Below are 13,562 nucleotides of genomic sequence, written 5' to 3'. Positions count from 1 at the left end.
ATTCCTGAAATTGCAACACACTAAAACATCATTCGGAGGCAATAAATACACTAAGGCAATTCTAAGATGGCATTCTATGCGTTAGTCGTGTGCACTAAAGTATGTCAATCATCATTAGAGCGCCACCCTCAGGCTGAATAACGCAAGGACATTCTCCCAAAAGTGTGTGTGTTCAGCGATTAGAATATAAAGCTTACAGAATGTTTATCATAAACTAGCCAAGATCCAGAATCTGCCCAACCTTAATTTACAGCCAGGAACCACTACTGCCCATATTACAGAAAATTATCCACAAAGTACATGTTGATTTCTCCAGCAAAACCAAAGCCAGCTGCCTTACCTCTTTTGAAAGCAAAGTTAAGTACACATGCTAATGTGCCAGATTTTACTCTCCAGTTTTCGTCAACCTGTTTCTTACTCATTCTCCTTCTTTGTTTTTTAGAGCGTCGTATGTTATGTGAAGGCTACTTTGCCAAGGGTGCTTGAACTGTTCAACGTCCACTTCAAATACATGCGGGGCTCAGGAAGTGCTCAAGCAGTGGTCTCCATGCAGAACCTCATTCTCAACATCTACTCCCAACACTGCATACCTTTACTGAATGAAGAACTGGAGGTGTTTGCACTCACACTTACATATCTTGATCTCAGGGCATAACATCTTAACAAGGTTCTCTAGGCTACTTTAAAATTAGTTAATAATTGTCAAGAAATAACAAAAAAAAACCTATTATTTTGTTCACTGCACAAAAGGTTTACAATAGTGGTAAAAGATTGTTTGGATTATTTAAATGTTCTTTACAGTACATAAAGTACATCACTGCAAAAACCCATTTTAGAACCTTTATTTTTATGATGTAGTTAACATATTACACAGCTCTCTGGAATACTCCATTCTGATTGGTTCATTCCGAGGTCTGATATTTTCTATTACTCGCCATACATCAGTCACCCATCTGGTAACTGAAACTGGCACTACTTTAAACTGGCGTCTCTTTAATCACGCCATGGACTCTCACTTCATACAAATGCAACTGGCAGCATCTTGAGTCTGTTATCGATTGGCTTGTAAATTACTCTTTTTTTATATATTACTGCACCACTTAGTTGGAGTGTTCGTCTTGTTCAAATATCAGCATGGTTGCAAATTTGTTATGAAATAGTTACTGAACTGTTGTCTAAAAATCAATTAGTAACTTACAATTTAGGTTCAGATGAAAATAGTTCCAAGCAAAGCCACATTACTTTTTGAAAGAATCAGATGAGTCAATGATTCAATGACCCATTTGTTCCTGAATGAATCAAAAGTTTTGAAAGAATCAGTTGAATGATTGATTCAATGACTCACTTATTAAGACAGTGACCACGAACTTAGTTACATGTACAGTATATAAGTATAATTTGATATTTCTTATTAAAAATTGAATAACTAAAACAATCTTATAACATTATGTATGCAATTGTAATCGCAGTGTAGACACATTCACCTTTGAGTTGCATTAAAGAGTTAGTTCACATAAAAAAATAAAAAAAATCCGTCATTTCTGTCACCCTCATGTCGTTCCAAACCTGTAAGACCTTTGTTCATATTCGGAACACAAATTAAGATATTTTTTATTAAATCCGAGAGCTTTCTGATCCCTCCATAGATAGCAACATCCATGTAACTGCAGTAGTTCAAATGTAATGTTATGAAGCGACGAGAATACTTTTTGTTCGCAAAAACAAACAAACAAAAATAACGACTTTATTCAAAAGTTTCTTCTCTTCTGTGTCAGATCTCCTAAGCTATTCGCGTAGTAAACACACAGTACAGCAGTTCCATTTTCTACGCCAGAATGCCGCCTCACTATTGACCACGACACATGCGTGTGATGCTGACCCAAGAGCCGGCCAATAGTGAGGCGGCGTTCTGACGTAGAACCCGGAAGCACTGCACTGTTTCACTACGTCAACTGCGTAGAAGAATCACGTGGAAGAGATTGTTGAATAAAGTCGTTATTTAAGTTTTTTTTTTTTACATACAAAAAGTATTCCCGTCGCTTCATAACATTACATTTGAACCACTGGAGTCACATTGACTATTTTATGATGTCTTACTACCTTTCTGGGCCTTGAAATTTGCAATGACGTTGCTGTCTATAGAGGGTTCAGAAAGCTCTCGGATTTCATAAAAAATATCTTAATTTGTGTTCCGAAGATGAACGAAGGTCTTACGGGTTTGGAACAACATGAGGGTGAATAATTAATGATCACGGAATTTTCATTTTTGGCCGAACTATCCCTTTAATCACTGTCTATTTTCCTTTACTTAATAATCGCTATAAAATAAGGCTTTATTCTAAGGTCTATTTTCCATGTGACAGTGTAATTATGCATTTAAGTACAGTGTAATAATGATTAACTACATGTACTAGAGGGTTAGGATTGGGGTTTGGTTTAGGGTTTGTTGCATGTAATTTGGAACGTGAAACAAGCACATTTTGTTCACTAGTGGTTCAATTTTCCCATTGCATAATTTTTTTTTTCACTATCGTATTGAAAATTGTTAGATTGCAAGACAGAAATTCTGCCTACATTTCAATGGTCAGTCTGATATGGCAGGTTTGCTTGATTCTGGTCTGCATGATTGGAATTGCATAAATCGCAGAAACACTTATAGTATTTATATGTGAGTTTAGTCTTTTGTGAAACCACGAACAGATTTTAAATGCTCAGGGGTCATATTTCAAAGCAGTCTGGAGTTGGTTGTGTTTTCTATATAATGTTGCGATATGAAAGGCTAAAACTGATCCACTCTTTGATGATATGTATTCAGAGACATCACTCAAGCATAAATTTTGGTCCATATCTTTGATCAAATCTGCACTCCTCATATGTTCTTGTCGTGAGAGCCACAGATCTCCAGTAAAACCCTTAAAAGTCCTATAGTAATGTAAAGATGTCTGAGGATATATGTGTTTCTTCTTATAGCTTATAAAGCTAGTTGAGCATTGTTAATTGGTTTGCTTACAACCCTGTCACATTTGTAGTCATTTTCATTTATTTAAAAAAATATTTCTTCAAATCCAGTTTGAGAATTTTTCCATCTGGCAGCTGGTGTCGTATATCATCAGTGCGTGAGAAATGTGGTTTCAAGTACAAAAAGAAAAAAGAAGTCATGCTGTTGTTATAGTTTTAATGTGAAAAAGGCATTGTTACAGCCTCTGTACCTGCTTTCAACCTAATTTAAAAAAAATTCTCAATAAGAAGCTTTTAGTGATTTATTGACAATGTCATTACTAACTGAAATTACATGCACACTAGTGTAGCATGAGGCAAAAACCTTCTCTGCACCCTCTTCATCAAAATATAATCTCTCATGGCATGAGGCAAAGCACGTGGATTATGGGATCCATTCAAACTACACTTAAGGAAACGGTTATCTTTAGCTTTGCGTAAGATAATACTGAAAAACAATTTGAAAACCTTGTCTTGACTTGAATAAGAAAGACATGACTTAACTTGCGTAAGCTTCTGAGATGCATTTCCAACATTTATCAGAGGGATTCCCACTTCAGATCAAAGGAGAATCATTTCGAGGCCAATTTATAAACCTGCTATACGCACTTGACAAATTGAACCTCAAACTTTTTTTTTTATGTTTAAATTCAGCTTTTGTGATCATAAGAGACTTCAAAAACATTAAACATAAACATCTCAAACATCTAAAAAACACTTTTGAATGGTTGTGTATAATGCACACTATGATAATGCTACATATATATGTAATAAATCTATTATTAAACAAATTATTTCACATTTTTAAACAATTTTATTTAAAAAATATAATTCACTAAAAAAATTAATCTGTCAACATTTACCCACCCATGTTGCTTTTGTGGAAGACAATGCAAGGTATTTTCCATGCACTTTCAACATTCAAGCTTCAAAAAGAACACAACCACCATAAACACCATAAAAGTAGTCGATAAGACTCAAGATATATCAAGGATGTCAAGATATTTACTGCTGAAAAATTACTTTTAATTAAATTTCTGCTCCTCAAACGAGTCATATCCCTCATGAAAAGGAAATCCACATTAGCATGGTTTGAAAAAGAGTTATTAGGGATATAATAGGCTATATTTAAAAATATATACTTATGTGTAAACTGAATGTAATATTTTTAGACATTTAAATGCACGTTAATTGCAATTCAATACAAATGTATTATAGTTTTAATCATATTAAAGTTAGCTGAACTTCAGAGTGTTTTTTTAACACTTAAGTCTTAAGAACATCTTTATTTGTAATCTCATAATTACTCCTATTGACTGAAATATTTGACTTTTAAATTTTACTGCTGAATGTGCTGAAATATACTTTAATGTAACTTCTATTGAAATATTTGTCAAGTATGTCAATAAGTGCACGTTTGTTAGGATAATGTTTATTTAAAATATATGAACTTTACAGGTAATATGAAATAACACCACGTTTAAAATGATAAGCAAGTAGGCTACTTTACATGTGTTTAATTCGGTAATTAACATATCAAAATAAGTGTACTGTAAAGCAGGACAAAAATATTTAAACAATGGTTTGAATTTACATTAAAACTTTTAATTTGACATGAAGTGTAGCCTACTTAAGTGTGTTGAAAGTGTCATGAAAGTGTATGTGTTCTTTAAGTAAAGTGGCCTTTGTTCATTAATATATTATCTGCAAGTAAGCTGAAAAAAAGAGAAAGTCGTGGTTTCAAAACAACATGAGGTTGAGTAGATGATGACAGAATTGACATTTTTATGTGAACTATCCCACAATGTCAAATTACAGTTGAACCCCATCTCTCAGTATTTATGTTTGTTTTTTCTCTTTGACTCTGACTCTCTGCAGGAGGACCCTGTAGCATTCGAGAGGCAGTACAATGAGACTCCAGTCCAGGCACTTCAAAGAGTCGAGGAGGTTCTGTCCCTCTACTTGCACCTCATCACATCCACTAACACCCCTGTTAACTGGACCTGCGAGCAAGAGTACAACATCAATGTACCTCCTACTGAGACACCGCTAACCGCTAGCACAGGTGATTGCACACACACATACATTCGTCTACATGAAAAAGGAACAGGTACAGTACACTAGTGAAGCTGTAGCCAAGACAGATGATTTTCAAACACAAGCACACACACATCCCTCCAGCAATGATTAAAGCCACATGTTTGTCCTTTGAAAGAGGTTGCGGTGGGATTATCCAGGCAAGCTCCTCAGGGGTCCTCCAGTGATGATTTCTACAGACTGGGCTTCATTGTGGTCTCCATCTGTGGAGGATTTCTTTTCCTTCTCACTGCCTACTGCCTCCTAGAGAGAAAGGTATGCCATTCCTCCATAAATGCCATAAGAGCAGGTCCAAAGCTTTTATGCACACAATTTGTTGACATATTTTGATGACAGGTATAGTGACAAACACATTTTTGAGTTATTTCAAAGACTTGGCAAGGTTCTGATAGTGCCTAGAAAAGACCTCCAGCCAGCACAATGTGCTTCACCTCAATCTGGTATTGATTTGTGATGGTGTGTGTGTGTGTCTGACGCTGACTATTTACAGCGCCCTTAATTCTTTTAATTTTTATTCATTGCCACAATTAAACAAAGTCTCTTTGGCTAAATGTGTACCAGACTCTGAACAGTTGTTCCAGGTTGTTGGGGGAGGGGGGAATACTCTCTTAGGTACTTATTTTGAAAAAGTACTTTGAATGCTCTAAAGAAACACATATGTCCTATATAGTATGAATGTCTATAGGACCATGAATGTAATCCGGATGTACTGTGGCCATGTTGCCATTTTTTTTTTTTTTTATCTTTATTTATATATCGCTTTTTACAATACATATTGTATCAAAGCAGCTTCACAGAGGGATAACATGAAAATAATACAACAAAGTTGTTTCTAGAAGAAAATTGCGTCATCGTCCACCTTAAGTAAGGCAGATCAATAATATTGTTGAATATTATATGTCTCCAACTAAGCAAGCCAAAAGGCTATAGTGGCAAGGAACCAAAACTCAGTTGACAGAATGGAGAAAAAAACCTTTGGAGAAACCAGGCTCAGTCGGGGGCCAACAGAGGGTTCTCCTCTGGCCAATGGACGAACAGTGTATGATTATGATTCGGGCAGCATTACAGTTCAGAAGTCAGATTGGATCAGAACATTCAGAATATTTATCCAGTTCCATCTGGTTGGAAGTCGGAGTCATCACGTCGTTATGGAGATGAGTTTGATTGAGGATGGCTGTCGTGTCGATGAGGCCTTCACAGTGCTGATGAGGCTGGCACTTCAGGATGCGTTGTGGATGGGTCCAGGCGCAGGTCCACCATAGGGGAGAGGCTAGTTGACACTTCAGGACTTCATTGTGGATGGGTCCAGGCGCAGGTCCACCATAGGGGAGAGGCTAGTTGACACTTCAGGACTGCGTTGTCGTCGTGTCCAGGTGCAGGTCCTTCATCAGATCTAGATACGGCCTGGATCCGGTGGACTGCCGGTGGATATTAGCGTCTAATTTTAGTCTAGATTTGAACTGACAGAATGTGTCTGCTTCCCGGACAATGTTAGGAAAATTGTTCCAAAGTTTTGGTGCTAAATAGGAAAAGGATCTACCGCCAGCAGTCGATTTTGATATTCTAGGTATTATTAACTGTCGGAATTTTGTGATCGTAATTGACGTGAAGGTGTCATGCTTACACAGAGACGGAAGCAGATATGCAAGTAAACTCAGATTTATTAGAATAAAGTAAGTCCCGTGGTAAATAGCACTGGTGACACAGGGACTGGATGGTCAGCGATGATGTCCGTGAAGTGAAGTGCAGACGTGATGATCCAGGTGATGACGTATCCAAAGTGAACGAGAAACAGGAACGGGACACGAACAGAACGCCAACAGGAACGGGATCACACACGAGAGACAAACAACGATCTGACAATGAGAGAAGAATGCAGTGAGGTTTTATAGGAGAGTGAATGAGCTGCAGCTGGTGACAATGAGTGAGATCAGCTGGATCACTGATCTGCCAGAATGAGCGGAAACGCCCACTCACACACACCCACAACACAACACAACAGTTACACGAGACGGGAAGGAAACAGTGGATTATGAACCGTGACAGTACCCCTCCTCCTAGGAACGCCTCCTGGCGTCCCTAGACTCCCTTACCTGTTGATTGTAATCATCAATAAGGGAGTGATCCAGGATGTCTCTGGCAGGCACCCAACTTCTCTCCTCCGGACCGTAACCTTCCCAGTCCACCAAGTACTGGACTCCGCGTCCCCTCCGCCTTGTGTCCAGAATACGATTTACCGAATATGATGGTTCCCCTTCTACGAGTCGCGGCGGTGGGGGAACCGGGGCTGGCGGATTAATTCGAGAATAAAACACGGGTTTGATTTTGGATACATGAAATACGGGATGAATTCTCCTGTACACTGGAGTGAGGTTGAGGCGGACTGCCACCGGACTAATGATCTTGGTGACAGTGAACGGGCCGATAAATTTTGGAGCAAGTTTATTAGAGACGGAGCGGAGAGGAATGTTCTTGGTAGAAAGCCACACTTTTTGACCAGCGACGTATACGGGAGGCCTAGACCGGTGGCGATCGGCTTTGGCCTTGGTGCGCGCTCCCACTTGGAGTAGAGTCTCGCGGGCTCTAGTCCAAGTGTGATGACACCTCTGGACGAAGGCGTGAGCGGAGGGGACCGCGACTTCGGACTCCAGACTAGGAAAGATTGGTGGCTGGTAACCTACACTACACTCAAACGGAGATAGGCCCGTAGATGACACTGGCAACGTATTGTGGGCGTACTCCACCATAGCTAGTTGTTGGCTCCATGAGGAAGGATTCTTGGAAACCAGACATCGCAACGTTCTCTCCAAATCCTGGTTGGCTCTCTCAGTTTGACCATTGCTCTGGGGATGAAACCCTGAGGACAGACTGACAGTCGCCCCCAATAACTTACAAAACTCTCGCCAGAATTTGGACACAAATTGGGGTCCTCTGTCGGAAACCACGTCTGTCGGGAGGCCATGTAAGCGAAAGACGTGATTAACGACGGTCAACGCTGTCTCCTTGGCTGAGGGCAATTTGGGCAAGGGAATGAAATGGGCCGCCTTCGAGAACCGGTCCACCACGGTCAAAACTACCGTGTTACCCTGGGAGGGTGGGAGGGCGGTGACAAAATCTAGCGAAATGTGGGACCAGGGTCTCGAAGGGACCGGCAGCGGTTGAAGTAGCCCATCAGGGGGTCGATTGGAAGTCTTACCAGTGGCGCAAACTGAGCAAGCCAATACAAAATTGTGAACGTCGTGAGCCATAAGTGGCCACCAGAATCGTTGCTTAACCAGAAACTTGGTACGACTAACTCCTGGATGACAAGCCACGTTGGAACAATGCCCCCACTGAATAACGTCAGACCTTAATCCCTCCGGTACAAATAAACGATTCGGTGGACAACCGACCGGGGGCGTTACCCCTTCTAAGGCCGTCTTGACCTTCGATTCGACCTCCCATACGAGTGTGGAGACAAATAGATTCTCGGGTAAAATGCACTCGGGAGTAGACAGGCGTTCGGAACGGTCAAAAATGCGCGACAAAGAATCGGGTTTGATGTTCTTGGAACCCGGGCGGTACGAGAGAGTAAAATCAAAACGTCCGAAAAAAAGTGCCCACCGAGCCTGCCTGGAGTTCAATCTTTTGGCGGTTTTAATGTATTCCAGATTCTTGTGGTCGGTCCAGACGATAAAAGGTACCCCCGACCCTTCTAACCAGTGGCGCCATTCCTCCAACGCTAACTTGACTGCCAACAACTCTCTGTTACCAATGTCATAGTTGCGTTCGGCAGGGGACAAGCGGTGGGACAAAAACGCGCATGGGTGCATTCTGTCGTCTGTGGGAGAACGCTGGGATATCACTGCACCTACCCCCACCTCTGACGCATCGACCTCCACCACGAACTGACGTGATGGATCAGGGGTAATCAGGATGGGAGCCGAAACAAAGCGACTCAGCTGCGTCTGACCACCTGAACGTAGTCTTGGGGGAGGTCAAGGCGGTCAGAGGTGAGGCTAGTTGGCTGAAATTGTGAACAAACCCTCTGTAGAAATTGGCGAACCCCAGAAACCGCTGTAGGGCCTTACGGGAATCTGGACTTGGCCATTCTACTACAGCCTTAACCTTCTCAGGATCCATACGTATTCCCTCAGCCGACACAATGTAACCTAGGAAAGGAACAGACTGTGCATGAAAATCGCATTTCTCCACCTTGACAAAAAGCCCATTCTCTAGCAACCTCTGAAGCACTCGCCGGACGTGCTGCACGTGTTCCTGGAGAGATGATGAAAAAATCAATATGTCATCCAGGTAGACATATATGAACTGGTCGACCATATCTCGCAGCACGTCGTTGACGAGCGCCTGGAAGACTGCTGGGGAGTTGGACAACCCGAAAGGCATGACCAAGTATTCAAAGTGCCCCCTGGGGGTGTTAAAAGCAGTCTTCCACTCATCCCCCTTCCTGATGCGGACCAAATGATAAGCATTACGTAAGTCCAATTTAGTGAAGATAGACGCTCCCTGCAACCTCTCGAAGGCTGAAGACATCAACGGCAAAGGGTAAGTATTCTTTACCGTGATGCTGTTCAGCCCTCGGTAATCAATACAAGGTCGCAGAGATCCATCCTTCTTCCCCACAAAAAAGAACCCCGCCCCCGCTGGAGAAGAGGAAGGACGGATGAACCCTGTTGCTAGAGAGTCAGAAATATATTTCTCCATGGCCCCCCTCTCTGGAACAGAGAGCGCATATAACTTGCCTTTAGGCGGAGTTGTACCTGGCAGTAAATCTATTGCACAGTCGTAGGGACGGTGCGGAGGAAGAGACGCAGCCCGAGACTTACTGAACACCTCCTTCAGGTCCTGGTACTCTCCGGGCACGTTAGATAAATCCACTGCCTCCTCCTGAAACACAGAGACCGAAACAGACGAACAAGCAGAGACAAGACAGGACTCATGACATTTAGTGCTCCACTCCACTACTGCTCGTTGTTGCCAGTCTATTTTGGGGTTATGGTTGATGAGCCAGGGGTGTCCTAGAACAATGGGTGCGAGGGGAGAGTCCAAAATGTAAAATGAAAGGGTCTCGGTGTGGTTGCCTGACGTGACGAGCGTGATGGGTCCAGTGGTGAGTGAGATGTTGGGTAGATCTTGGCCGTTGAGTGCGTGAACTTCAATCTTGCGGGAGAGTGAACGGAGGGGAACTTGAAACTTGTGTGCAAATGAATAATCCATGAAGTTACCTTCGGCCCCGGAATCCACCAGTGCTTGACATTCGTGCTTGTTGGCTGACCATCTTAGTCTTACTGGGAGAAGCGTAGATGTTGATGAGGTCTTCTCGGCGGAGATCCCACCCGACAGCAGCCTCATACTTGCTGCCGGGCTTGCCCTTTTACTGGGCAGTTGAAAGCAAAATGTCCAGATGCTCCACAGTACAGGCAGAGTCCTTGGGATCTCCGCCTCTCCTTCTCCTCCCGAGTAAGCCGAGCTCGCCCAACCTGCATGGGCTCAGGATCGTAGATGGGACTGACCGCACCCCCGCCGCTGGACCGCTGACTCTCGACTCCTCCCGCTCCTCGGCTGGGCAGCATCCGTCGCTCGACCCGGGACAGTCGTGTGTCTACTCGAAGAGCCAGTTCAATAAGTTCATTGAGGGACGTGGGCAGATCCAGGGCGTAGATCTCCCTCTGGATGCGGTCAGCCAGCCCATGCAGGAACATGTCCCACTGCGCCTCCTCGTTCCATTGACACTCTACCGCCAGAGTCCGGAACTCAATCGAATAGTCAGAGACTGATCTCTCTCCCTGCTTGAGCTCCGCTAGAATGCGGGCCGCCTCTCTCCCGGTGCTGGCACGGTCAAAGATTCTTCTCATCTCGGCGGAGAGTGTCTGGAACGAGGCACAGCAGGGATCTTGTTTCTCCCACACCACCGTTCCCCATAGCGCTGCCCTCCCAGTCAGCAGTGTGAGGACGAACGCGACCTTGGCGGGTTCGCTGAAGAAAGTCCTGGGTTGCAGGGAAAAATGCATCGAGCAGCGAGTTAAAAATGCTCTGCAAAAACTGGGCTCATCTGCATAGGACTCCGGTACTGGAAGGCGGGGTTCTGACTGGGAGGCGTTGTCCGGTGGTAGGGGGAGAACGGGCGGTGTGGGTGGCGCAGCGGGACCTCGCAGCAGTTGAAGTTGCTGGGTGAGCTCGGACACCTGCGTCACCAGCGCTTGAACTGCTCTCGCTGTATCATTAAGATTTCTTTCTTGCTGGTCCATACGTTGAATGCTGGTGCTGACAAATGTGTCTAGTGATGACTGGTTACTTGCTGCTTCCTGAGCATGGTCAGATCGTTCTGTCATGCTTACACAGAGACGGAAGCAGATATGCAAGTAAACTCAGATTTATTAGAATAAAGTAAGTCCCGTGGTAAATAGCACTGGTGACACAGGGACTGGATGGTCAGCGATGATGTCCGTGAAGTGAAGTGCAGACGTGATGATCCAGGTGATGACGTATCCAAAGTGAACGAGAAACAGGAACGGGACACGAACAGAACGCCAACAGGAACGGGATCACACACGAGAGACAAACAACGATCTGACAATGAGAGAAGAATGCAGTGAGGTTTTATAGGAGAGTGAATGAGCTGCAGCTGGTGACAATGAGTGAGATCAGCTGGATCACTGATCTGCCAGAATGAGCGGAAACGCCCACTCACACACACCCACAACACAACACAACAGTTACACGAGACGGGAAGGAAACAGTGGATTATGAACCGTGACAGAAGGACTATAATGCGTTAAGAGCTCGCTCAAGTACTGGGGAGCTAAACCATTTAGTGCTTTGTAAGTAATCAGCAATATTTAAAAATGTATACGATATTTAATAGGGAGCCAATGCAGAGTTGACAGAACAGGTCTAATATGGTCATACTTCCTGGTTCTGGTAAGAACTCGAGCTGCTGCCTTTTGGACCAGCTGTAGTTTGTTTATTAAGCGTGCAGGGCAACCACCCATAATAGTATTACAATAATCTAGCCTTAATGTCATGAACGCATTAACTGTTCTGCATTTTTCATTGAGAGCATATGACTTCATTTGGATATATATTTTAAGATGAAAAAATGCGGTTTTACAGATAGTTGACACGTGACTTTCAAATGAAAGATTGGTATCAAAGACCACACCCAGATTCCTCACCGACAACGAGGACTTGACAGAGCAGTCCATTATCATGTGACCAGTGTTGGGTTTAATGCATTGCTAAATAATCAATGAATGTAATTTAATTACGTTTCCCTTGAAAAAGTGAATTATGGTATATCTCTTAATTTTTCTGTAATTGAATTACAGTTACTTCTGATGTAATTGTATTAAATACTGTATAAGACTACAGAACAATTATATGTAAAACAATAGTGGATTTAAAGTCAAATGTAAAGTTTAATGTTAAAATGTATGTTTTTAATGTAACATTCTCCCTTTTGGTCTGTTGTGCAATTTTATATTTGTTTGAAAGAATTAAAATAGTAGTTTAATGTCTATTCTTTTATTGTTTAACTGGTCAAGTTTGATATGGATTTAAGAATGTAATTAGTAATGCCATACTTTTTAGAGAGAGTGATTAATCTAATCTAATTAGTAGATAGTAATTAATTACTTTTTAACTCACCCAGCACTAAATGTGACCTATCAGCGTCAGTTGCGTTGCTTCACTGCCATTAATAAATCCTCTCCCGTGGCCTCATGGGATAGTAAAGTGTCCATCGTATGCGCACTTCAGTATCTTGCCAGAAGTAGTAGGTCATCCGGGTACATTTTGCCTTTCTTTTTTATAAGTACTGTGATTTTGGACATACTTACATACTGTTTTTCGCATACTAAAAGTATGTGATTTCAGACACAGCCATAAGTCAGTTATTTAGCGTACTAGAACATACTCCTGCTGACGAAAAGCAGCACCACATAATGCTATTATCAGTAAGGTGATAATAGCATCATGTGGTGCTGCTTGTCGTCAGCAGGAGTATGTTCTAGTACGCTAAATAACTGACTAATCTTTTAAGTCAAAATTCACAGTCAGACTTGAGGCGCAACACCTCTAAAATCTAGCGCCTCAAGTCTGACTGTGAATTTTGACTTAAAAGATTTGTATCCTAATCTAAACAAATAATATTTCCCCACTTTGGAATAGGATCCCTTGTGAAAAAGAAGTGCACTTAATTCTATAGAATGCGTTCTTATAGTGTACTTCAAATCCTAAAAGTGTATAGGCTTATATATATATATTAAACTCTGTATTGTATAGATAATGTTAATGAAATAAAAGGCCACTTATGCGTACATAGAAAGTACACTTTAATGACTTTGTTTTGTAACAAGTTTTACATTAAAGTACATTTTAAATCATTATGTTTTAATAATCTTTTGTCATGTTGTCATGCACACTAAGTATAAACACACTGACTTGTCCGTTAAACATGGTCCCATTAG

General features: G+C 42.1%; 1 protein-coding gene across 2 annotated transcripts in view; it reads left to right on the top strand.

Moving 5' to 3' along the window:
* csf1b (colony stimulating factor 1b (macrophage)) overlaps window positions 1–13,562 on the top strand; it is a 29,370-nt gene that overhangs the window by 13,378 nt on the left and 2,430 nt on the right. For both annotated transcript variants that reach the window (XM_079637049.1, XM_079637048.1), the window contains exons 5-7: window positions 443–613; window positions 4,876–5,062; window positions 5,213–5,349. In XM_079637049.1, coding sequence (XP_079493175.1) covers window positions 443–613; window positions 4,876–5,062; window positions 5,213–5,349 — 495 coding nt within the window. The remainder of the gene's footprint in view (window positions 1–442; window positions 614–4,875; window positions 5,063–5,212; window positions 5,350–13,562) is intronic.

The sequence above is a fragment of the Phoxinus phoxinus genome (genome assembly GCF_949152265.1).
Source record: "Phoxinus phoxinus genome assembly, chromosome: 15".
Classification (NCBI taxonomy): domain Eukaryota; kingdom Metazoa; phylum Chordata; class Actinopteri; order Cypriniformes; family Leuciscidae; genus Phoxinus; species Phoxinus phoxinus.
This window is presented reverse-complemented; position numbering and strand designations above follow the sequence as displayed.